Consider the following 27,413-nt stretch of genomic DNA (forward strand, 5'->3'; position numbering starts at 1 on the left):
TTCGAGTGGAAAACAGAAAAGACGATCGTGATACTAATAGAAGTTCATAAATTGAAAAATAAATTAATATTCTTCTATATTTACTAAACTAGAAATATTCGATACAAAGTAACTTTGAAAAGTGAGTATTAGCATAGACCATCTTGTGATTCGTCTATAATTATTTGGCTACTTGAAATTCCATGGTATACACAAGACACCTTCAGACAGCACAGAGTAATAGTGAGTTACATACAGTATGTTCCCTCGTAATTTCTGAAAACAATTTAGAATTCGATCAAAATTAATTAATAAAAAAGTGACATTAATTAACAGACAGAAATGGTTTAAAAAAATCCCAATGGGACAAGGATTTCTCATCATATTTTGTGTTACTTATATAAGTAAAACCATATTTTAAAAAATGTATACTTACCATATTAAGTTTATCAACCCTAGTAAGAAGCCTTTCGCAGCAAGAGATCATCAAGCCCGGAGTTATACTGTCGTCTTTATGTAGTGCCAATAAACCAAACCGTTCCTTGACCTCCGCATAAAGTGCCCTCTCTACATGCTTGTTTCTGAAAGATTAAATTATTAAGATTTGTTGTAATGTTTTATGGACAATATTAATGTTAGCACTTGGTTTTGTCGCGGCTTCGCTCACGTGGGCCTTTAGTTAACCTCTATAATGTTTCTGTCTTAATCCTGATCATGAACTATATGCATGCCAAATTTCATGTGAATTAGATTAATAGTTCTTGCGTTAAATAGAAACAAAAATATATTTGTCTATTCATTGTCACAAATAATATTAAGAATTAATGGAATTGTAAGGTGTATGTATATAGTTATGAACTTATTTAGATAACATATAAAAACTTACATGCTATATTCTGTCAAGAGTAAGGTGGCTTCATCAAGGTGGTTGGTGATGTATGCAATAAGTTCGTCAGCAGGACACGACGAGGGGGTGATAAACTGTCCTGTGGGCGACAACATCAATGGTCCTGCCTCACTAGAAATAGAAGTAACTGATTGTTTCATTTATGCAATTCCTTTCATGTTATATGAGCATTACTTAATTACATTGTGTCACACTCTGGTGGATTGATTTACATTGTGTCACATATTTTTGTGGATTGACTCCAATGGCACTGGGTTTTGTATTAATAGCAGATGTTTTTGTTGCTGTTCCAGTAGCTGTGTTTATTATACAATTTGTACCAATTTAGCCCTAAGGGATACCGACATATCTGTGACCAACCATATAAATGGTCTTTGTAACGTTTAATATGTGAGGTACGCACAATCGCCTTACAATGGACTTAAACCGAAAGTTATTTAATTTTTTATCCAAATTTAAAGTATTTTTAGAATGTGCCATACTATTTTACTTACGGCTCCACGACTATTTCATATTTGCTTAGAGATTCTGGCACTGACGAATGAAACTTTTTCCCGCGTCCATAGAAGTCTCCTATGGAAGTGATGAGTTGCCTAAGATGACTACAATACTGGGCAGCTGACACCTTTGGCATAAACTTTCTGCAATATGAGAATAATAAGAATTCTTAATAAAAAGGGTTTCATTATTAAATATTTTAAAGTAACTGTAAGCCAGAAAATTGATGCTAATAGCTAACATTTGAGATGAATGGCGCGCTGATATAGGGCTGAAGAGAGAAAAAAATAAAACATTCTTTAAAATACAATATCTGTTATATCTATACTATGATAAATATTTCTCTATGAAGAATGAAATGTCTTGAGTTCATATTTATGGTAGAGTCATTTCAGTATAGTACGACTTTAATTATAGCGAACTTGTTTTACCACTAGGTCGGATACTAGATTGATTGACTGATTCGGTGACCTTTTTTTCGCTGAGGGATACATATTTCATAGATTATTTGGGTCTGACGACCTTTTTTTTGCAACTGTGTTTGGAGGCCCCCCAGGATCGGAGGCCCGGGGCGGACCGCCCCTTCCGCCAATTAAGCCGCTAGAGATTTATAGTAAAGTCCGGAATATCCTCTTCGCTACACCCGCGACGGAGAGGAATCCATGCAGGACTTTCCCACGAAACCCCCTCCCCCTAGGACCGCGCCTGATACTAGTTTAAGTACATCAAAAGATAAAGGTAAAGATCACTATTCAATCAAATCATAATTACGCAAATATACTAACCTTCTGCATATGTGTATATTTCTTAAAATACTAGATAAAGCTTTCTCATATTGAGGTATTTCTGTTAAGGCACTATCTTCTTGACTAACTTTCTTTATCAACTGTAACATACAAAGTCATGTAAAAATGTCAAAATACATTATTAATAGAATGTCTATAATAGTTTCTTAAATATCAATTCATGTTACTTTAGTATATTTTAGTTTTAAAGTTTTTATAGTCACACAATACACACCTAAAAGAAAATTACATTATGCTCACCGATAACCACTCATGTCTGACGTCAATAATGTTGAGATACACATCACCGTCTAAGCTGACACCAGTGAACTGACCCAGCGCTATGGTCCTGCCTGAAAGAAACAAGAATAAAAATTACATGGGTCTTACATACTCAATCTATTATATTCATTAATCCTCTTCCATCTACAAAGTTCCTTAAAGCAGCTGTATTCAGGGACCTGTGTGTTACAGAAGAATTTGGTCAGATAGACATACATACATCTTTATATATATATTTCATATGTGCGTGTGTATGTCACTGAACTCCTCCTTAACAACTGGACTGATTTTAATGAAATTTGTTGTGTGTTCAAGGGGACTTGAGAATGGTTTAGATTCACAATTTAGTCCATGGGAAAATATTTTTTTAATTAATTTTTAATTCGTAAGTAGTTATAGAATCGGAAACTATGCATTTGATCAAGTGATGATTTTTAGCAAAGTTGTTGTCCAAGAGGGTTTGGGAGTTGGTAAGACCAATTTTCGACAGATGGCACCACTGTCATTCCAATGTAGGTACAAATTTTCCGTTTTATGTATGTCATATTATTTCTTTAAAATGCAGGCGAAGCCGCGGGCACCACTAGTACAGTCATATAATAATGTCCTTGGGTTTCAGTGATTACTCAATATCCACTGGATTAATTACCTGTTTGCTATTTCAATATCTTAAAAAATGTTTATTTATAGCAATGAAGAGTATTGCCAATTTGTATGTTAGGTGTGCCAAAACTAAATATGATAAATATTGATAATAATTACAGACTTGTCATAAGGGCATTTGGTACTTTTGCAGCCAGATGACGTCAATGCAATTTTCTCTAAGAACAAATTTTGACCCTTAATACAATTTTGAAAGCGATTGCTTAAATATTATATGACATATTATTTCGATGGCATTGATTCAGATTCGCAAAAATATAACGAATAAAATCAAGAAACCATATTGCAAGTAATGCTGTTAGTTATTACTTTATGGGCGAAATAACACTTGCCTTTCAAGTTATCCATATGTTGTGGGTGTTGTGATGCCATAGAGGCTAGACTCTGTAATGCTCCTCTTATGTGGCTAATATTCCAGCCACTGTCATATTTAACCTAAAAATATAATGTGTGTTCAATACATCATTTCTAAAATGCTTTTTTTTTTCATCTTAATATCCTTTAACTTCATATTCAAAATTATCATACATTACAGTAAAGAGTTATGAAATAGTGAATTAATTAAATACATAAGTAAAAAATTGTTTCAGTTTCAGGCTTTACCAACTTCTTTTATACCATATGTTTTGCACAGGTGGTCAATCAAAGATTTCACTTGGTCTCTTGTTGCCTTTGTTGATTCGTATTTCTCTTTGGCAGTTGCACTGTTTTCATATATCCAATCACTGAAAATAGAAATAGAATACAGTATAAAATAATTATTCCAAACAGCTTACATCATTTCCTTCTCCATTATTAATTGCCTACAAAAATAACTAATTGCTTATTATATTCTATGATGGTATAATAATCCATCTCTCCTCTTATTTCCGTAATATAAAAGATAAATATTTCACTTACATGATGTTATGGATAGCCTTTTTTTCTTCTACTTTTCTTTTCATGTGGGTAGCCTTATCAAATTCAGTGGAATATTTTTCATAAGCCTTAGCAAATTCTTGTTTGCTGAAAAATTTATGAAAGACATTTTATATCATTGAAGGATTTACATGGCAGAATTTAAATGTGAGAAAAATTAAGCAGGATCATAAAAAAACAGAGTCATGACTCCTGTATGTAATAAATTTAGAAAATTACCTGAATTCATGTTTTGGGTAACTCGTTGGTATTTTGTCAACATAATTAGTGGATAAATCACATGCATTTAACACTTTAACTACAGTTTCTCTAACATTCCTTCCATTCAATTGAATTTTTACATATTTAAATTCACCTGCAAACATGAAACATAATTATTATAACAGGATTCACAATAAAATGTAAATTATTGATTAAGGCTTGTCAAATATCTCTTATAGCAAACAACATAATTATACAGGAGTAATGTTTTATATGTATATCTGCTCTGTTCTGTAATAATAACTCTTATATCAGCATTGGATGCAACTTTTTTTTTATATGAAAGTATATGGACATGAGTGCTCTCTTACAACTCAAGGAAGACTTAAGCTAAACTTAGTCTGCATGTATACTTAATAACTCCCCCATTTGAATATACAGATGCTGAACATATACTGCAATAATAAAAAATATTTGGTCAGCATTATGCATAATAAGTATAATTTTTTCTCACCTTCAGGCATGTCCTTTTGTCTTAAGTAAAAAGACAGAGCTGGTATGGCTACAGATTTACTAGATTGCTGGGCTTCCAATAAGGCACTGAGTTGCTGAAGGGAATGCTCATTGATTTTCTGTAAAGTAAGAAAACTCATGAGATGGTGTCGAGAGAGACTACAAAAAAATAGGTAGAGTTTGTATATTAAGCCCCTATCTGCTATATACACAATTAATCAAAAAACTATATATTTAGAGGCAAAAATTACTTATAAGATCGAAATAATATTATTTGCAAATACAAATTTCTAATATATAATTTAAAATGTATTATTTAATACTGACTAAGTTTTGATAAAATCTAATAAACAGTTTTCTAATTTTGTAAGAAATAGTTTACACTAATGATGTTTACATTAGAAAGGGCAGGACAATGGCCAGCTAATATTAGAATATCGTTTTTGATTTTCACATGGACCTTCACTTATTTCTATGCTATAAACTTTTCCTATGTTCAATAGTTTTTCCAGGTCAGTTTTTTTTACTGTCCACAATGAGATAGAGATTTCTAAATTGCATTTTATGCCTCATCACAAAATCCGAATTTTGAAATAGCCACCAACTTGGCTGTATATGTTTGTCACTGCTGTACACAATGTAACAAGAATTCTGGATTTAATCTCTTAAAGCTTATTAGATATTGACTGGAAGAGGCAGTGGTGCTTATCTTGGCTACAACACTATATAGTACACAACCATGAAAATTGTCTATTATGTATTTGCCTACACATAGGTTAGGTTTTACTTATTTATATAGGTATAACCGCAAAATGCTTACCCTTTGTTCAGGATATTTACCAAATAAATCTGGGTGGACACTGAAATAAAAAGGTCGGAGGGCTGTGGATATTTCTGCAGAACTCAAGGATCTGCTGAGTATACCAGTGAGGCACTCGCATCTGAGAACAATCACATAAATTATTGTAAATATATAAATATACTGCTATACTAATTTTATTTTCTATGAACATACCTTACTCTGAGTCTGCAGTACATTTTTGGAGAATTTTGTTCTCAACGTGTTTTTTGAATAATGGGTAGGTTATTTTTGCGCACTATTTTAATATGGCCAAAAACATATTTGAACATTATCTACCTATGTGAGAAATAGTGGGATTTATGAGATGTTTGCAATTTTGACATATCTGTTTTGTCATCGTGATTGACTATCACTGTCATTGTCATATGTTTATATTTTTTTATTAAAAAAAACAGTGAATGCAAAGGCTTAAGCTTTATCCGCCCAATAAAATACTTTATATTTCTTGTTTTAAACCAATAGCTAATATTATTATAATACTGACGCTTGATGTGTAATGTGTACCAAAAATTGAATGTAATGTAACAAAAATCTATGGGCATCTATAAACAATAAGAAATGCAGCAAAGTACTACCAGAAATGGTTCTGTTTAAGATATGCAGTTGTACTCTGAGAATGAAACTTCGTTATAATTATGTAGTAGATATAACTATTTTAACTAAGATATTATATCTACTTATTTAAGTCAAACTTTAGATCTTTCACATGCTTATAACATCACTCTTTCATGCATATCATGAGTCGGGTACTTCTGAAACACGCACGTTAAACACTTCTACAAGAAAAAATAATAATTGATAACTTATGAGGAATAATACTTACCTATACATGGATTAATCACAGAAATGTTTGATCGCCTAATGTAATAATATTTTATGTTCAGCCATTTAAAATTTAGCCACGATAATTAATTTAGTTTTAACATTTATGCTGAATGAAGCAATGAAATAAATTCTCAATTTATTGGCAGAGGTGCTACTGCTGGGGTAGTTGTTATATAGTCCCAGCCTATAATAGAAGTGTCGGTGTCTGTAATTAACACTCTTATTAAATACCTAATTTGCCGGAGACCTAAAATTAAGGAATACAAGGACCTATAAGCGAGTGTTACACCTAAACAAATTGTGCGCACTTATCTATAATAGATACCTATTCTAAGAAAAAGTACTTATGGCCATTAATATTTATTCATTTACACTTTATTGTAAATATTGATTACAGTGGCATACTTATGCACTTTACGCACAATGGAATTCTCTACCATTTATTACTACATCTATGTACTAACGGGGAAACACTTGTCTAGCTTTTAATTTAATTTTGGTAACAAAGAGAGAGATAGCTTCTATCTTAAAGAAATCAATGATTCCAATAATATCATTGGAGGACATAAATAGATGTGGTCCGAGGAAGATTCGGAGAGCAAATTTCTTGAAATTATATTATTGATTGATCCAAATAGGTCGTTGCCAATGACTGGATGACTAATATCACTCTGCGTTGATGGATGTAAGTAATGTAAATGCTGATAGTTTTATTACGGAAATGGAAGGCAGGAAGATAATGCTAAACGATATGTGTTGGAGGTTAACGTTTAACGTTTTAAATGAATAACAGGTGAGTAGTAGATTGGTTGAGATAAAATCTGAAGGCTACGTGTAAGGTGGCCGTACGGTTTGTGACGCAACGTTCGAGCGCAGACGCAGTAGCGCCGCACGCCCTCCGCCAGCGCCTGCGACTTGCCGACCTGCCTCATAATTGTTATACAGACGAGTTCAATAATTAAGAGATAAATATACCAACAGTGTGGCGGCGAGCGGAGGGCGGCAGTCGAGTGGCGGCCGCGTCGCGTACCAGACACTCGCGGCAAGTGATGTACCTGAAGCTCGTTCGACATTTTTCTATCGGACGTCGAAGGAATCTCGCCGAACTGGTTCCCGCGCAACGCTGCGTTAGTGCGCCGCTCTGGTGAACCCTTTCGCTTGTAAATGTGCCGATATTTACATATGCGCGCTCGATCTCGCGTCGAACTTTCGATCTGCGCCTGTAGCTTAACTGGTGTGCCCCGCGAGCAGGCCGCCGGCGCGCCCGCACTGTCGCCGCCGCCCCAGCGCGCTCACCTCCTGCACATCGTGCGATGATCCACGTACGTTACCTTATTTACCTTCTACATAGCCAATATCTCCATAAACACACTTTATGGCTACGGCGACACCTGTCGGTGAGAGCCATACCGAGCTTCGTTATTTTTATATGGATTGATACTTAATGTTCAATTAGTCAAGATTATGCATCTATTCTGTTTTCTATGCACACTGCATAGTAGTTACATATAAATATTTAGTGGTGCGTATATTCAACAGCTTTTGTATCTTTGTAATTAATTATTCCATATTGACCAGTAGGTGCCCATATCTACCAAACTATGGGCCATGATGTAGCTACTGATAAAAAGGATAAATATATACGAGAAAACAAGTATACGAGTAGATAAAACCGTTACCAACCCATACAACATACTTAAGCCGTTTATGTAGCAACAATAAATTGCTATAACTGCTCTATCAGTCTTTCTGTAGCCGTGTTTGTCTGTTACCTAAATAAACACCTGGATCTTCGTCTTATGTAACAACTATAAATAAGAGACATATTAAAGAGATTGAATTAAAGGTATTTCTTAATCAATCTCTTTAATATGTCTCCAATAAGAAATGATGATCTAGGTACATTTAAAAAAAGCTCTACATAAAAGCTAAGCTCTAAGCTGCTTTATAAACGACCTCGACTTATATACGACCTCGTAATATGTTAAGGTAATCTATGTTATCTCATAATTGTTTATTCGCATGTACAACTTATTGGAGCAAAGCACAAATTTAATTACATAGGTAAAAGCCATCAAGACACGTTAAGAAGGCATACACCCAAAAGATCTAACGAAATAGGTATTTACATATTTAATGTATTTATCTCAATTTATAAAGTATAATGTCGTTTTATAGCTGTAGAAACTATACAGGTTAATGTACGGACAATATGATAAACTTTCTTCCTATTCGGTTGTACTCGTATTAGTCTTGAAGTACCTACTCAGAGGTACTTTGAAAGGCCAATCAAATAAAGTTCTAAAGTAGTATTTCCCTAAGACTTTTATGTTAATGTTAATATTTTTGTGATGAAGTTGTGACCACATTCTTATTGTAATCTACCACACATACAGGTACTCCTAAAGACGCTGTAACGCGTCACAAACAAATGTTGAAAGTTGATCCCTCAGTGGTTCAATTATGAGAACACCACCAAAACTTTTATTCTTACTATTTTCGACCAGTGTTAAGCGATGGCTTGTCCTGATTTGACAGACTGATGCCGTCTTCAACACATTATTGTCCCATTGTAGAGCCTGCATACACATAATAAAAAAAATGAGTGGTAATTTAGAATTTTCATGTCAAATCCCCTGAATATGAGATCGAATTTCAACAAGTACGATATCAGTATCTTGCCTTTATTGTTTGCACGAGGGAAAACCTTTAAAAGACACCGAGTAGCGTGGAAGAGATACCTGGTTTTATGATATTCTTCCTCACTAAAATCTCCCTGGTGACCGTTCTTACTGCTAAGTGGAGGATTTCAGGATCCAATTAATCAAGCAGAGTCCTACGAGCGCTGTGACTCTATCGCGCTCTCCCCAAATAAGCATATACGCTTGCCACACCTTCAGATGTTTACGACGGTAAGTGGTCACGCAAACCGCTGTCATTCCCAGGTTGGATGGTTGGATGGTTGAAGCTTGCACTCTTGGAAGCCCAGAAGCCCCTTTTAGTTACCTCTTACAACAGGCAGTGGATACTGTAATTCTTTTCTCCTCCCAAGATTACAGTAAAAAGGTTATCATTGCCTACGGACGTTTAACGGATTTTTGACACATTATAAGACAATCATATAAGTACACGAAAAAGTTGAACCCATTTTTCAGGTCTACTATTTTTCCTACTTTGATCGAGAAGACGGCAGACTCCTGTAGTCGGTATTGGGCAATTGAAAATTCGGCTAGGGGTGTGTTTATTAGTGCTAGAGATGCTAGAAAGATTCTGTGAATCGGAAGATTGGTAGTGAAAATATATTTTTAGTAAAAATATCTGATCTTCTCTAAGAACTAAAAATTACCACGTATGATTTACCTAGATATTTTCTCTCAGAACTTAAATGCTATTTAAGGTCTAAAAGCTCCGTTGATCTATATTAATGAAGTTCCCTATCGCAATATCTTATAGAAAAAATATGTAGCGACTATAGGTTTGTAAAATTCCCTTATTTAATAATTTATTTACATAATAACGCCATACTGAGTAATAAAAAACAATAGGAGCCTAAGTTGAACCAGTTAATAATGCGCACTATACGAATTTTATTTTACTTCTATAGATACAGACCAACATGACGTTTTTAAAATATTGGCAATGTAATTTAAATTCCTAATATAAATATCTACTTATTTTCCAAGAACAAAAATAAAACCTAAGATCAGATCTCAATGGCACGTGAAGTATACGTGAAATTATTATTACGTCGGATCATAGCATATTATGTTCTTGTAGTGAGTAAATAAACGAATATATGTTATTTAGAATATAGGTATTTACATAAAACGAACTTATCAAAACAGGATTGGTGATCGTCGGAGCATGAAGTTTAAGAAGGCCTTCTATGTTTACGCTCTGCTACTCAAGCTAACGCCTCTTTCCACTTCCACTGCCTACTAGTGACACTAATAAATAACAGAAAAATGTTTTTCAAGTATGGGCCGTGATCCCCAGAGTCGCAAACATCTGTAAGGGGGTCGCGACTCATCAGTAAAAAATATAAAATTATATAATTGTGATTGTGACAGGTTGCCAAATATTTTTCATTTGTTACAAGGGGGTCCAGGCTATAAAAGGTTGAAATACACTGATCTAGAAAATTGCAGACATTTTATACCGTTTAAATACGTACCTGTATGTCCTATATCTTAGAAGCTATTATTGTGAACATCGAAAGTCATTGTTACATTAAGTTATACACGTTGTTAAGGTATAAAGGTTATTAATTAGTCGAAGATTGATGATAGTTTACCTATATTATTGTTTCCTAAAACCACGTTAACGTGGTATTAACGTACAACTTTTATGTAATAAAACTTTGTGACTAAAAAACATAAAAAATCGGTGAAAATAATAAAAATAGATTTTTGAGTTTTTCAAATAAGCGTAGAGCTTTGAAAAGTGTCAATTATATGAAATCGAAGAAATAGTTTAATTTTATTATTATGTGTAGACCATAGACGTGTTAAGAAGACTCATAAACAGCAAGATACGTCCACGAATTGCTGATATGGTTGGACCTCGAGAGTGTAGCAACAATGTAACCTGTTGTAGTGTGTGACACCTATGGATGTGTGTGAACCGGTCTTATAGATGCGAGCCACCGTTCGATATAACCACATAATTTAAATAAATGATTAAGTCTCGTGCTGTGTTTCACAATTAAAACTGTTAAGGCCGACAGAATAGTACGATTTCGTCTACCCGTTACATAATTAGAAAGCAACAAATCAGTGAAACAGGAGTATGAACCAAATAAATTTGATAAGCAGTTAGAATCACTACTAATTATATGTGACTGACAACCTGTAGAATTGAAAAACATGAGATGATTTCAAATTCCAACGTAACTGCTATAAATGCAGGGATATTTTAAATATAGTTATAATATAAGTTCAGTGATAACTTATCAAGACAGAGCGAAAGAGAAAACACCAGCATGAACTCTGAAATTATTTTCGAATACATTACTATTCTTAACGATTACCTACAGTTCCTTCACTAAAAACATTTTGCCTTAGAAATTACATCCTGAATGTATAGACGGTGGATGTTTTTGTGATCTGAGGTGGTAGTGACAACGTTATAACATTAATAGTGTTCGTAACGATGAAATCCGTAGGAGTCCGAAAATTACCGACATATCTCTCAAAATTTGCAAGCAGAAGTGGCAATGGTCATATTTGTACGATAGAAAAACGATGGGGTAGAAACTTCTTCGAATAGAGACTACGTATAGGCAAAAGCAGTATAGGGCGCCCCCGATCAGGTGCGGACCTGAAGAGGACGGTGGGAAATTGCTGGATTCAGAGGGTTCATGACCGGTCGGAGTTACGCACATTAGGTGAGGCCTATGTCCGGCAGTGGACTTTCAAAGGCTGATGGATAGATAGAATAACTTTTGCGAAAGTTTGTGGGTTTTAGTTTGAAGAGTATATTAAGTTACATAACAGTAACACAACAGTGAGGCATATGTGCCAATGAATGACTTAATGTAGAGCTTCTACTCCATTTGTGACTAAAACACTACGAGAGGTCATTAATATTTGCGCTATGTTTTTTTTACCATAGCGGGGCTATAAAACGTGAAGTATTTATTAGGTATATGGCAAGCAAAGCGGATACAAGTATACCTAAGTACCTACATATAATAGTGTACAAACAGACACATCAATAAAAATGCTTGTCAATTGCTAAGATCAAATTTATGAAACGCTAAATATCCAAATCCATACCTACATCGCTTTTTTAAATATACAAAATTAGACAGTATACAATTTTATGAAATTAAAGTAGCAGGCAAGCATGCACTCCATGTTCAGCTAAATGACATTTATAGTCAACCCCACATAGCATTGAATCCTACAGTCGTATTAGTACCCTTAAAGACTAAGTTGTATCGCTTTATACAAGTGTTTCTGCCTTACCACATCCCTCAATGAAGAACAGAGTCGCTTAAAACTGTTGTTAGTTAGAAACAGGTGTAGTGGTAGAGCCAAGATGAGACCATAAAAGATAGTTAAATGTATCAGGCGTTACTTTGCGGAAATCCATGCTATTAAGTTAAAATTAAAACTACTTTTCAACAATCCGCTACAAATATGTATGATGGCATTCATAAAAGATTTTGCCATCTTTCTACCCAACTGCCAAAGAAGGGTTATTGCTGAACTGATTTAACAGAAATGATACAAAGGTAAGAGCTTTAAAGTATGCACGGCGATGCATGCAGATGTAATTGTATGACATTATATCATTACACAATACAAGCGTGAACGATTCTATCAAATCTTTGTTTCCAGCTTCCAGCGTGGCAGATAGTATACTGGAATTAAATTTTATTTGTAGTTCGTGATATTATTTTCCAGTGATTCTTGACTGTTTTAGCATAACAAGTTCTTCAAGGTTAAATGGCGTTATTATTTGTACAATATGGTTGTCTCCCTCCCTATCATTCAGAAGTAGATACGCGTTAAAACTGTTGCTGAGGCAGTATATTTTTTTTAAACTTAAATCAACAACTCTACATTCTTACTAGATAGAGTTCCGTATAAGGTACTGGCAGATCGGTGTTATACCTAAAATAGGTGCTTTGCCAGGATTACTTCATGGTTTCGAAATGTGGAACATGAATTTATTTTTAAATGAGATGTATCGTTATTATTCAGTACTATCCTACCACTAGGCACGGGTTACCTCTAAGGATGTAAAAGATGATGGCATAAGAATAAAAGGACTCAGAGGGCTAAAGCATTATTTGATGGCCGATGCTGCCCATTGTCTACAACCTAGCTAAAATTGAACTGGATCTTATCTGAGATCGGTTATAGATTCATTGACCTCTGAGAACTATCTGAAGACACTTAATGTAAGGATATTACCCTACCACATTATTTAAACAAGAATACAACAATTTGAATTCTGCTACAATAAGTCTGTCATAGTTCTCATGGACAGTAACATAATGTGAAAAGATGATTAGGGTCTTGTGGATATCCTCTATAAGCAGGCAGAAGGGACACATGATCTTATCGGTTGATCTGCAATTAAATTATCTTAAGTGATCACTCTCGCATTATAGCACCATAGATAACTTAATCCTGTAACTAACACCAAGAATAAAGGACACGAAAATTGGAAACCTGCTTAATATATGGATTTAACAAAGGACTAAATTGAAACGCCTTACTTATCGTAACTAACTTAAAAAGATTTCGTTCAAAGGCGGTACAGTTCCGCACGCAAAGCTTACCTGTGACAATCTTCACAAATACGATGCTTGTAATTAGGTATATTACGATATTACAAAATCGGCAAAGGTACATATTATGTAAGCATTGCTGTACATTGATTGAGCTGTTCATAAGATTAGCTTTGACTTAACCTTAGCTAAAACAAATTGACAGACATAAAAACAACAAATTTTCTGTACGAGTAGATGACAAAGTGCAACAACGAATTGAACTGAGCACTGAGATAAATTACCAGATACCTCGTACTAGATCTTCCGGAATGCGTTCACGACCTTCAATTTGACACGCCGAGTTCACACAATCGCATTATGATTACAATCAGCGCATTTGTAGGCTTCTGCAATCGGAACCTTTACATGCACTTAATGCAAGCGCACTGAATTGGACTTTGCACCGACTGCGTAAAGACATGACTCATCTTTCTTCCACCTTGTTATAAGGAAGAGAAATTGTATACTAATTGGTGGAAATTCGATTGCAAGAAGTTTGTGTGTGCAATTTGAACAGTTCCTAGATTAAAATAGCGTATCAAACTATAACTGTTAACAAAAGCGACGAAATTTCTTCGCACTAGACAAACATTTGACGCTGTTAAAACTATTTGTGAATTTATAGTAAACGATTTTGTATCCAACATGAGTCGGAACCAACTATGTAGCTAACATTAAGGCTACTGTCACACAAGTTTAAATTTATTTTTATGCTTTGTCAGAATGTTTCATGAGTAGGCATTTATTTTGAAGTGGAACATATAGATATAATGATACTGCCACCATCACATCTCTAGTAAATATAGATCTGGAGTTCGATTGATAATGCTTCACGTAGGTGTGGGCACTGTCAATGAAGATTAATATAGAACGTCTTTAAAAATGGATTCTACCATAAGGCACCTATCAAACCAGTACCTACCCTTAGTATGAGTTTTTACGTTTTTACGAAAATTACTGTTTTTGTATTTGTTTACATATTTCCCATACATTTCCAATCAGGTCTGATAAGGTCCGCTAGGGGTTGACTGAAAATGTATGGGCAAATATGTAAACAAATACAAAAACAGACATTTTTGTAAAAACTCATACTAAGGGTACAGAACGTAGCTACGCCGCAATGCTACTATAAGGCAAATACATCACAACTTATTATATTATCAAGTTTTAATAACTATATTACTTTTCTATTAAGTACAATCATCAAATATCGATCAGTATCAAATAATAAATCTCTTTGCTTGTAAGACAAAAGACTTAAGAAGACATATCTACAGACTTTTTTACAATATATTGCTGGAAAATACTAGATTTGTTAGGTCTTATCCAGGTGATCTTTGTGTAGACAATAGTTAGCAGCTAGAGTCGAGTAGAGTAACGTTATTGTAAATATTTTTATTAAATAGTACAGATATGACAGTTGTAAGTTATAATAAAACGAATGTAATCATTGCGTAGAAGAGATAGTTTTGTAAATTAACTAACATAAGCTAGGTTTTTGCATAATAATCGTACCGTGATTTACCATAATAGGAATAATTTGATATGTAGTAAGTATCAAATGTCATTCTTAGAGCGTATCTTGTTAAACGAACTACAATGTAGGTATCCAAAAATATAGATTTGTGTATGTACCTATGTCAGAACTCATACAAATTCTAATGACCAATTATAAAGTTAATTAAAAGAATGTATGTACAGGTGACATATTTTTTTTTATTTTACTTATTTCATGTTATGCATGCTATTACATATGTATGTAATGTAGAGTGCAGAAATTCCCGGCACACTGTCTCTTCGGTCATAAAACAGTTTGCTATCGTATTTTCAACTTATCAACTACGAGTATTAATAATGACACATTAACACTTGACCTATAATGTATACAAGTAGAGCGTGTAACTAAATAAATACGCGAATGAATATGTATACTCTCTTACTCTACCATTTATGATCTTACCATTCAAGTATGAATACGAATAAGATGTATGAATACGGGTGAAATAAACAGTATTCGGTGATGTTTTACGAAACTAGACAATATGAAATATGTCAATTACAAGTACTTGTACGTTATCCTGAGTTTCATTGAGTCGGACCGGGGGGACGTAATGTGCTCCGCTATTCCCGACGGTCGTTGATCTAATTGAGCATTTGAGTGGTGCGTGCGTGCTAATGGGCTAATTACGTACATGAGACGTGAATTGGTGAGTCAATGTAGCAGGACGCGGCGGCCGTGGGTGTCAGACGGCATGGCTCCGAGGAGCTCTGCCATAGTTTGTATTGTGATTTATCCGCGCAACTCCCAGTTTATGAATACGCGCCTGAGTGCTAATACCTACTCGCTTCACTGACATCATTTTAGGCATACATACTCGTAGCTAATTGGAATTTGTTTTCCTGTAATAAGATTCTTTAGAACCAGACGTCGTTCAGAATACGTAAATGTAAGTAAACAGAAGACACTTGTACGTAATAGGCAAATTAGCTCACATTACATTGCACCTGCTGCTACATACCTATCGCATAGCAATTATTTTGTTTATTCACCGAGGATAATGTATGTAACATTAAGTAAGTAAGCACACATTGTGTATACGTGCCCAACAGAATTGTATCCTCAAGAAAAACTGGTATAAAATTCCGAGCGACTTCTAACTTTCGCTGCCAGCACCTCGCGTATAACGGATCGCGAGAGACACGCGCCAAAAAAAGTATAAAAAAACAAGAACAACAGTTTGTTATTGGCGCGTAACGGCTCCGGTAGCCGGCTATAAGAACGATAAGCCATCTCAGAAATTTCAATTTGACGGATGCAGTTTCATGACAAGTTGATATGACTTTTTTGTGTACTGTACATATATGCAATTTGTCTTTTGAGCCGGATACAATATTGGGATAATTTTGAAGCGTTGTAAGATTGAGGCAATTTATGAGCTCAAATGTAAAATAGGGTTTATTACACTTGCATATAGTTTTATAGGTGTTGAAAGTAAACATACTGTACTTTACTAGTGCCTTTGCATATTTCCCTTGTAAGTGACTATTTTTGATATCTATGCTTTAATGATTACATCTAATATTTAGATGGTTGCTGTTAATTTAATTATGTTTTAGTACTTGATAAGTTTAATTATAATAGCATTCAGCACACTTCTACTTATTAGGGCTATATATTTTGTTTGAATTGAGGTGTGTTTTCTGGAACAAAACTGGACAGATCAACCTTTATAAAACCAAGTAGTCATTATGCACTATGTTTTCAACACAGAATTTGACGTCTCAGTAATTCCTTAATTTATGTAGAGTTATATATTTCTTGTAGGTATAAGACATCTAGGTGTCGCATTAGAGGACCACTTAAAATGATGAAGACTAAATTTAGAATACCCAAAGCGAAACTCCATTAAATCTCTAATAATGCATCGATTGATGTAAGATATTTTGAATGGTTAAAGGTTCGTTAATAACAAATATATTGGCTACGCAATAAATCAATTAAGTACAAGTAGGAATTCGTTAAAAAACAGTTACAAATTGTTTATGAAATTAAAGAATATTTTTTGTCATACCTAAAGGTACTGCCGTGTCAAAAGAAATAATAATAACCTGAGCATATGGATAAGTTAATATTATGATTATTATCATAATGAATACTGGCGCAGATATAGTAATATGTAGTAAATAAACTTACTCGCAACGATGTCATTGTTAGAGTCAGTAAAATATATGTAGTCAACTGCTACTGGCTACACATATTGAAGACTTCAAATGTTTCATATGATAGTATATTAAATGGCATGGTAAAATATAAATATTGAATACCAGAATATGTTGTCTATAACATAGATTGTTATACTGAGATATTTTACTTACTACTCACTTACTTTTGACTTACTAGGATAAATTGTTACAAAGCTGCCCTCTACACGACAATAATGAGTAGTTTAATAATTAATCAATTTTATTGTTAATACAATACTGTGTACTAAACCTATGGGTCTATTCTACATGCCAAAAAGTAGATAAAATAAATGAACTAAATTATTTTTGATAATACCTATGTAAAAAACATAATTCACCATCGACATACTATCACGTATTATCCCAATTGCTCAATGTGGATTTTCTTCTCGAAACATTGTTGAAACGTAGTTGAAATTGTTCACATACCCTTGAGAGTATTATGTAACATAATTATGTACCTACGCTTTATATTATGTACATGAAAGTCCTCCACAATGCTTTGCATTACCGTCAAAGCAAGCTGAGGGTATATTTTTTTCTAAAATAAAAATAAAAATAAAGTAACCACGTTGACTTAAACGTATAACTACAGGCTAAGAGGCCATATATAAAAGAATTGGTCGTTTAAAGTTATATATATAACTCGTATAATAATTTATTCAACCTATTCGAGTTATTAATACTAAGTAATCAATATTGTGTTCAGACCCGTCTTCATTATAATTAAATGAAAATCACCATTTACAACGACTACAAAGAACTCATGAATATTAAGTGATTGAATGGTTATCTAAAATAGTCATGTACGAAGTGATACTTTTTTATTTTACTTAATTATGTTACATTACGTTATTATTCTGATGTGTGATTACCTAATAATCTGCATATATATTGATAAAATATACTTTATACGTTAAGAAAGCAATATTATAAAATGTGATAACCATATTTAAAAATTAGGTATGTTTGTTACTTAATTTAAGGACTTTTTAGGATTTTTAGAACGATATTTAATAACTCCATTGCTTAATTTGCCATAATGCCAATATTTTTCTTACATGAAAAAAATATATTTTAGACTCCCTATTTACTTTGATAAAAAACATAACCCTTCATAATTGTGCAATTATTACGATTAATTTGTGTTTTATTTAGTTAGATATTATTAATTTTCATAATATTGTATTTAATAGAGTAGAAGTGTCGTAGTTATTACTGTACCTACTGTTTTAATATAAAGTTTCATATAATACGTTCAAATAAATATTGTGCCCCTACTTATATCATTTTAGTAACATCTGTAAACTAGTAACAACTTTATTTAAAATTCTAGTGATTGTGTAGAGCCCAGATTTTAAGAGGGCTTTATTCAATCATTCTCAAAAATCAAGTTGAGAGTGAGAATAGTTATTTTGTAGATATCAAAATTTGGTCAAATGTGATGTAAATGTTAAATGTGATACGTGATGACATTAATAAACTAAAGAAAAATAATCAACAAGTGGAGAGCATGGAACGACTATAGTTTCCAAATTTCTACTGGATTCTCAAAACTATGTTCTCTACGTATGTAATTTTAAATTTCTACCAATTTAGAGAAAGAAAATGTTAAATTCTACGTTATTTTTAAGTTTTAAGAGGTAAGATAGAATTCATTTCTATCCGGCACTTTTCTCTACCAGTAGAAACACGGCACATTTTTAACGCACAGCTGTTTCTGGCACGTGCGTCCGATGTAATCAAAATAAAATCTCGTAGCACCTGATCGAAACTTTCAATCATTGTTAACGGATACACTCATCGTGCGAGCGCTCGATGCGTATGTAGGTAACATTTTTCTCTGTGGTATTTATTTTATTCATCTCTCTATTGTCAAAACTTTTGATCTGATGAGCACAGGTGAGGGATATGATAACAAATCGCTACTGCACTTATCTGTCGTACGTGAAAAGAGTAACTACAAGGGTATTAAGAGCTATGTTTCCGAAAAAGATGGCTTTAAGACCCCTTTATCTTAAGCATTGACGGAATGGACGTATGACTAATACTTTTGTGGTACGAAAACAAAAATGCCGACAAGTAACAGTATTATGTAGATTTAAATTTTAGTGTTAATGGCCGCTACCTTTAACTAACTAGTTCCTTGAATATGTTTGTTTACAGTAAGTCACACGGTAACTTCTGGATTTGGATAACAAAACACATGTATCACAAAAGGCGACCCTGTGAATAGATTTAGCTACTTTGTATTCTTAATAGAATTTAAAAAGTTGGGCATTTCGTAATAGTTGAATAAAACAAAGACTTTTTATCAATATAAACAAAAGCTAACTTCTAGGTACTATTGCTATTTATTTATATAACGGTAATGCCGAGTGCATTTTTTTACTTTTTTCGGACGTCAAATAAGTTATACTAAATTTATAGGTATACTATGTACTTAAACATATTTAAACTATGGTAGATAGTTTAAATATGTACAGCGGTTTACTTACTGAAATAAATTTCGATAAAGACAGTTTAATACAGTCCAAGATATAGATTTACCTTTCATGAGATATATCTTCTCAATATGTGTTAAAATGAAGAATAAAAATAACAGTAATATAGATTTAATTCACTAAATAAGCATTTAACAACTTTACCAAAAATCTAATAAATCTATTTAAATAGCATCCTTATATAAAGCTAGAAATTTATAAATTATTTTTTATAAGAATGTTTAAAAATAGGTAATTCCATTAAAATAAAAATAATCTGTGGAAATGTAGTAATTACTCATTATCTTATAACTAACGTAATATATTGTTTGGGTTCAGATATTTTATTTAATTTCTAATTACCTATAAATAATTTTATTATGATATTTTATATCAATTGAAAAAACTTATTCTTCTATGCTAATCTATCTATCTATCTATGATAATAAATATACTCGCGCGTTCTCTTTATTATTATGCAAATAATAAACGTACGAACAAATAAATATAATACCTACGTCATACGAGCTTCAATGAACCGGTGGAGTGGGGAGGAACAATAGAGAGAAAATCTGAGGCGAGGAAAATAGAAAAGGACAGTAGTCGGAGGCGACGAGGATTGAAAATCAACTTATTATTCCACCGTACGACACCCTGCCCCCACTCCTTTTGATCGAGATGATTTTTACGTGGGGCCGTATTGTCTAGCTAGTAGAAACACGACCGAAATATTTTCTTAAAGTGCGTTCAGTAGTTCTTGAGACAGGTGCGTCACAAGTGCGTTCAAGAAAATTGACATTTATTATTTATGTTCCATTTTTAGAGGACTTATAAAAATTTAAACAAGCGTAAAAAGTTATAAAACTTAGAAATTGTGCGGTGGATCATCTAACAGTGGCTAGCTGTATATTTTTTTAAATACGAACGGTAAGAATATTTTCTTTTCATACTCCAATAGGCAAAAAGCATAATTACCCTAAGTGCAAATATGTGTTTTTATTTAATTTAATGTAAAAAACCTTACCACTATAAAAAAGATTTTGCTGCATTAATATTTTAGATGCAAATTATTTTTTTACCATCATTTTTCAAGTACAAAAATTATTCAAACGTTAAGGTCAAAATTTCAAACGTTAAGGTTAATTAAAAAAAATACTATTGCGCATTTTTTTTATTTTAGATATTGCTTTAGATTTTTGTTATAATACATATACTTAGTGCTCCTTTTTAGAAATCAATTAAAAGAAAATGTAACGTTAAATATTTTTTCCACATACTCTTCAAAAGGTTTTCAAATATGTTGTAATATGTTTCTGCTCTATAATATTATTGAAAGCTATTATTTATTATTTAATATGCATATTATGTCATAATTTTACCAAAAATAACATACAATCTATCAAATTACATCATTACATAATCAACATAGAAACGTTGACTTGGTAATGGTAAATTTTAAAGCCATCTTAAGCAGGCAGCAGATTTCCGAAAATATATAGTACTTTGTATTATAAACATTATAATAAAACAAACAATTTTAAGTTATCTAATATTTCATTGACGATTGAAGTGCAAAGAAAGAGAAATATCACCGATGTGATAAAATGAATTATATTTCGACAAATTTTATTGATAGATACAGTAGGTTACTCTAGTTGGTTGAAATGATAGCGGTGGTTTATGTATTTCTTATTGATTTTATATATATATTTTTTTGGAATCTATAAGGCTCTAAATGTATCTAGCCATTAAGCAAATTTATTTTTTTATTTTCTCTCATATGCTCTTATATTTCGTTTAGTATTTCACTTCATTTGCTTTTATTTTTCACATAATAGATAAATACCGCATTCCCTTATTTAAAAATTGTTTTATTAACCGCTAACAACGTTTCATAGCTCATCAAAATGGTAACTTATAGAATATAGAGTCGTCGTAATTATAAAAAAAAACAATGTAGAGCACTTGTATCATACAAAAAAAATGTTGCATATTCAATATTTTTTTACTTTATAAATATTTCATTTTGAAGATTCACCTTAATCATTAAAATAAAAATTCTAAACAATATGTAGAGTAAGTACATAGCGGTTTATTCTTACATGAAAATGGTCATTGTTTGTATACGTTTAGTTACTTGTACCTCGGAAGTTAGGTATTACCATAACTTTAAACGAAAAAAATTAGCATCTGGCATATAAGTAGTATGAAATAGAGAATAAACAGTGTAGAGATATAGAGCAGTGCGGTTAGAGATTTTCGGGTGGTGCAACCGGAGGGAAATCGTGTGAGGGGTAGGAAGGGCTGGTCGGTGGTGGGTGTGGGTGCGGCAGGAGGGCGCAGGGCGGGGCGGGGCGGGGCCGGCACGCCCGCAGCGACGCCGCCGCGTCTGGAGCCGGCGCTCATTCCGGCCGCGAGCGCAGCGCCGCGAGCACGTCATGCGCGCCCCCGCCGCTCCGCACGCCGCACTCGCCGCACTCGCCGCACACGCACGCCGCGCGCGCTATCGCTCCCGCGCGCAAACACGCGCCAGTGATGTTACCGGCCCGCTCTGTTGTTATGTGCCATCGGTTCGATCGTGAACGAGTGCGATTCCATTTATTCCCGAAGCGTTGACTCTGTGCGCTTCGTACTCGCGGAGATATCACGGATTGCGGATTTTGTGTAACTATCGACGTTGGATGCGTTAAAATTTCGGGTGAGTGAGAGAGTCGAGCGGTCGTGCGCCTGCGGCTGGTTTGACCGCATTATTTTTGAAATACGTACGCCATGATCCGGTCGTCCGTGCTAGAGCGATCAAAACATTGCGAGTGTAATAACAACAAATACTCTACCGACTCTACCTAACTCGTAATTGGGACGGAATGTTTTTCAAGTATCCATCATCCGTTTGAAAGCAGGCAATTTCAGTCAGGACAAGTAGTAATCTTTTCCTGAACGTAAACAGTATTTGTAGCACTCGTAGTTGATAGGTTACAAGATAGAGACGTAACTGCTGTCATGGGAGCAACGTCAAACGCATCTCGTTGATGTCTTTTACTTAAGGCATTTGGAAAGTACTTTTAGTTAAATGTGCGGTTGATTGTGAGTGTTTGTGTTCGATTCGAAACGTAATGTATGTTTACCCGTGCAAAGTATTCCACTTTCATATATCTTGTTCAATATCATATACATACAAGTTGGAACTTTGTATCCATTTAGAACTCGTATAAGTTTGAATTTCAAGCGAGCATTAAAGTGATCTGTAATTTGAAATTAGGTCCATGTATTTAGGTCAAGGCTCTGTAATACATATAAAGCTTAATGACTTAGTTTTTTATGCTTGTATCTCTAACTTGCGGCAACTATAAATCAAATTTGATTACAAAAAGTTACTCTGTTAACTGATTAGGAACCTTAACGACTATTTTATAATTTTTGAAAACTTTGTTTTTTATAAAGTTTAGCTAACTGTTAAGTAACAAATTAGGGCTTAGTAATTAATTATTAAAATGCTTATGTCATTCGCTTTTTGAGCTCTAGCCTTATATTTTGTAAATAAAATAATATAATTTGCATATTATTATACGTAGATATACTATGAATACGAATTGATAGATGAATACAAATAACGTATTTGTATGTAGAGACGAATAAACAAGAATATGTTATTGGTTAATAAAAATATACTTTTTATGCAATACATGTATCATAAGGGACAGAATTTAATCGGATTTGTGGTCAGTGCCGCCTGTGGACAAGTGATTCTATCTCCAAATTGAATAACGTTTTACCTGAAGTTGGTGTCTGATATGGTGCTCTATCTAAGGATTTACATAGATACAATACCTTATATCTAGGTATAAGTTACTTTTTAGTCACGCCTAAATGCACTTGTCTATTTTACGAGTATTTTGTTCGCGTAGCAATTATATTTTTAATGTTTAACAAGTTCTAAACAATAACAACGACACTCTATATATGAGGCATCTTAGTGTTGAAGAGTGACGACGCATCGCATGAGTGACACGTTGCTTACAGATGTTCATGGGTGGCAACGACCACTTACCATCACCGACCACTTTTCTACTTTATATCACAATATTTTAAAGTTTAAATAATGATTGATGACAAGTTGTGTGATTGTATGTGTGTTTGAGGCTAATGTCTGAGTTACATATTCTGTTTACGAACTTAATTGTTACTGACTATGTACTAGTACACCAGGGTATTAAAAAGTACTTTTTTTCCTTAGTATTTATTATATTTATCTAATTTAAATTTAGATCTTATTGTTTCTTGTGGTTTACTGCGGCAACACCAATGATCTAATTTTGATCTAAACCGCAGACTAATGCATATACTTAATTACTCGTACATTAGGTGCTAAATTTAATTCTTGGAGCCTCAAATCCGTGATCAATTTCAAGTAGAGCTGTTATATAGATTATTGGGGATGTCTAATAGGTATTAATATCTTAATACTTAAAAATTCTGAATATAAATATTCGTATTATAAAAAAATAATTTAAGGGGACAGTCCCTTTAATAGTACAAATATATATTTATATAGCATATTAAAAATTTCCTATACCATCAAGGCACTTAGCGTTTATTACATTATTTAGTAACATTAAGTATACGGCGGTGATTGACATAAATACTATTTTTATCTCCAGTGGTATCAGTTTATAACGATTATGTGAAGAATCTTAATATTTCTGTACATACCCAAGCTGAATGCATATTTCTGAATGTTGTGTTAGAGCTTATTCGAGAGTGACAAATATTACCAAGAAATTACAATGCAAGTCCCAAAAGTATTATTAGTAGGAATGTAAGATAATAAATTATATTTTAATTTTATTAGTAATGTTTTGTAATTCCATATTTTTTCATTCTAATTAATTAAGATGTCTTTAAAATGTATTTTACATTCTACTTATTTTCTGTGAAATCCGTATTTCAACGGCATCAACATTCTTGTTAAGTTCGAGAGACAATCAGTAAGCTCTGTATTAGGCGTCGTGATGATTTAACGATTAACAATTATATTGTTATGTACCCATTTGATATATTGTTGTACTCAAGCGCCACAATTATAACACTATATGGTAAAACGAGATTTTATTGTTTATATATAATGATAAAATGATTAACTCAATCAAAGTAGTAATGCTTTTTTATTATCCTGGTATAAATGGCCGTTATAGTCATTAAACATGATTATACAATATGCATTTGCATTAATGGCCCACGCGTACATTATATTACGTTGCATTTATTAGAAATGGCAAGATAAACCGACTACCGGTCTCACACAATGTTAACCTTTGTTGAATAACTGGTAATTTGAATCGTACTTATTATTCTGGAAATACAATCCCGTTGGTTCCAAAGGTTGTTAAAGTCCAAAGATCCCAACGTGTATTATTATACTAGTAGCTAAAAGAAGTTTCATTTTTAACGTATTTTTTCCATGGTTACAGGTGGGTCGAGGAGAATTATGCGTGGGGCGTGCGCGTGCGCGGTGGTGTGCGCGTTGGTGGCGCTCTGTGCGGCCGCGGGGCTGGACGAGGCCACGCGCGTCGCCGCCGAGAAACAGCTGCTGGCGCTGCTGGGCCTGCCGCGCCGGCCCCCGCCGCGCTCCCGGCCGCCGCCGCCCGTGCCCCGCGCCATGCGAGTGCTGTACGACGCGCGGGCCGCCTTCCCCGCGGCTGCGGCCAACACGGCCCGCTCCTTCCACCACACACCCACCGAACTCGATGATCGCTTTCCCGGAGAACACCGCTTCCGACTCTTCTTCAATATAAGCGGCATACCCGGCGACGAAATCGCCCGAGGAGCCGACATAACGTTCCAACGCTCCAAGGGAGCCACGGGTTTCCAGAGACTGCTTCTGTACGACGTAGTTCAGCCCGGTCGACGAGGACGCACCGAGCCCATATTGAGGTTACTCGATTCTGTGCCATTACGACCCGCCGAGAATACGGTGTCCGCTGACGCATTAGGTGCGGCCCGTAGGTGGCTGCAAGAACCAAAAAATAATCATGGACTCCTGGTCCGAGTCTTAGAGGAAGGTGCCAATAGCTCCGATGCACGCCTACCACATGTTAGAGTGCGAAGACGTGTGACAGAAAATGATGAGGAATGGCATGCGGCGCAACCGTTGCTTATGCTGTACAGCGAAGATTCGCGGGCCAGAGCCGCCCGAGAACGTGGTGAGACCTTATTGACACGTAACAAGCGGGCGACAACGAGGAAAGGTCACAGAGCGCATCATCGTCGCAAGGAGGCGCGAGAAATTTGCCAGCGCCGACCTCTGTTCGTCGACTTCGCTGATGTCGGCTGGAGCGATTGGATCGTCGCTCCTCACGGTTATGACGCGTACTATTGTCAAGGTGACTGCCCTTTTCCCCTCGCAGACCATCTCAATGGTACGAACCATGCAATTGTGCAGACTTTAGTAAACTCAGTGAATCCCGCGGCAGTGCCTAAAGCGTGTTGTGTTCCCACGCAACTGTCTTCCATATCGATGTTGTATATGGATGAAGTGAACAATGTGGTGCTTAAAAACTATCAAGATATGATGGTGGTAGGCTGTGGTTGCCGATGACGAAGGCATTTCCAGCCTGGTGCGGACTTAGTGTTAAATCGTGGACCCAATGTACATATAGTAGTGGCCTCGAAAATTGTACATAATCTATCTGTGTATATACTCGTGTAATTATTATTTTATTGAAACGATAATGATATAATAAAAGATTTAATTAAACAAAATTGCTTATAATTCATTTCCCTCTTAAATTTGTAATACTCATTTTCTTACTTAAATATAACCCACAAATAGGGTGGAACTAAATATTTAAATACCATATATAGACAGCCAAATCACTTTATTGTACACATAGTGCGTTTGATTGGAACGGCTAAAATTTGTCCAACGCACTGTCGTGCGTTTAAATACCTTTTTTCTTATTACACAAATAAATATTAAGGAAGTTTAAGGACGAAAAAATATTTTATGAATAGGCTTATTTGCAGCTGTTTTTACACGTACAAATCAAATTGGGTTTAAGAAAAGAATTCCACATCATAAAAAAAAATGTTTTATAATTGTTAAAATTATACTGGCTTGTCGCAATATTATTAAATTATAATTACATATCGTTTATTTATGATGGACGAAGAAAAAATATGAATATATATCGGTTAGCAGATATCTTTACCTTTTAAATTCCTTAAAAAATATAATTTGTTTTAAAGTAACTATCAGAATACATTATACGACTAGATGCAATACTATTGTCCTATTTCGTAACGAATAAAAGTGAATGAAAATGTAATCATCATCATTTACAAGTCATATTAGGTATTCAAGTCTATAACCTTCTAGGGTAAGCAAAGGCGAACAGCCGCCTTCATTTCCTACAAACTATCCTCAGATAGGAATCACTACGTAATTGTGCATTTGATAAGTATCTATTTT

The 27,413-nt window shown here is 34.2% G+C and overlaps 2 protein-coding genes across 4 annotated transcripts; one reads left to right on the forward strand and one right to left on the reverse strand.

Annotated features, from left to right (window-relative positions):
- Nucleotides 1-63: 63 nt before the first annotated feature.
- Nucleotides 64-5,943, reverse strand: LOC140749828 (T-cell activation inhibitor, mitochondrial). 2 transcript variants are annotated; one of them, XM_073083037.1, is made up of 13 exons: nucleotides 5,762-5,943; nucleotides 5,567-5,687; nucleotides 4,748-4,865; nucleotides 4,252-4,387; nucleotides 4,015-4,119; nucleotides 3,722-3,839; nucleotides 3,443-3,549; nucleotides 2,431-2,518; nucleotides 2,170-2,270; nucleotides 1,381-1,527; nucleotides 866-997; nucleotides 416-560; nucleotides 64-255 (listed from the first exon to the last, which is right to left on the reverse strand). In XM_073083037.1, exons 1-13 carry the CDS (start codon nucleotides 5,782-5,784, stop codon nucleotides 169-171), a joined length of 1,428 nt encoding a protein of 475 aa, XP_072939138.1. In that variant the 5' UTR covers nucleotides 5,785-5,943; the 3' UTR covers nucleotides 64-168. The 2 variants fall into 2 exon arrangements, with proteins under 2 accessions (XP_072939138.1, XP_072939139.1); XM_073083038.1 differs by lacking the exon at nucleotides 5,567-5,687.
- A 1,462-nt stretch (nucleotides 5,944-7,405) lies between these two features.
- Nucleotides 7,406-26,704, forward strand: dpp (decapentaplegic morphogen). Of its 2 annotated transcripts, none has more exons than XM_073083040.1 (2): nucleotides 7,406-7,755; nucleotides 25,414-26,704. In XM_073083040.1, the coding sequence occupies exon 2, from the start codon at nucleotides 25,431-25,433 to the stop codon at nucleotides 26,538-26,540; it is 1,110 nt and encodes a 369-aa protein (XP_072939141.1). In that variant the 5' UTR covers nucleotides 7,406-7,755; nucleotides 25,414-25,430; the 3' UTR covers nucleotides 26,541-26,704. The 2 variants fall into 2 exon arrangements, with proteins under 2 accessions (XP_072939141.1, XP_072939140.1); XM_073083039.1 differs by lacking the exon at nucleotides 7,406-7,755 and adding an exon at nucleotides 22,351-22,643.
- Nucleotides 26,705-27,413: the final 709 nt, after the last annotated feature.

The sequence above is a fragment of the Epargyreus clarus genome, unplaced genomic scaffold (genome assembly GCF_041222505.1).
Source record: "Epargyreus clarus isolate Ecla_fem2 unplaced genomic scaffold, WU_Ecla_fem_2.2 ptg000018l, whole genome shotgun sequence".
NCBI classification, from domain to species: domain Eukaryota; kingdom Metazoa; phylum Arthropoda; class Insecta; order Lepidoptera; family Hesperiidae; genus Epargyreus; species Epargyreus clarus.

Coding starts and splice junctions, on each gene's coding strand:
- LOC140749828 (XM_073083037.1), bottom strand. CDS start 5,784: ATGTACTGCAGACTCAGAGTAAG. Junction 4,388..4,747: donor ACAAAAGGACATGCCTGAAG/GTGAGAAAAAAT, acceptor TCATGTTTGCAG/GTGAATTTAAATATGTAAAA. Junction 998..1,380: donor TATGAAATAGTCGTGGAGCC/GTAAGTAAAATA, acceptor TTCTATTTCTAG/TGAGGCAGGACCATTGATGT.
- dpp (XM_073083040.1), top strand. CDS start 25,431: ATGCGTGGGGCGTGCGCGTGCGCGGTGGTGTGCGCGTTGGTGGCGCTC.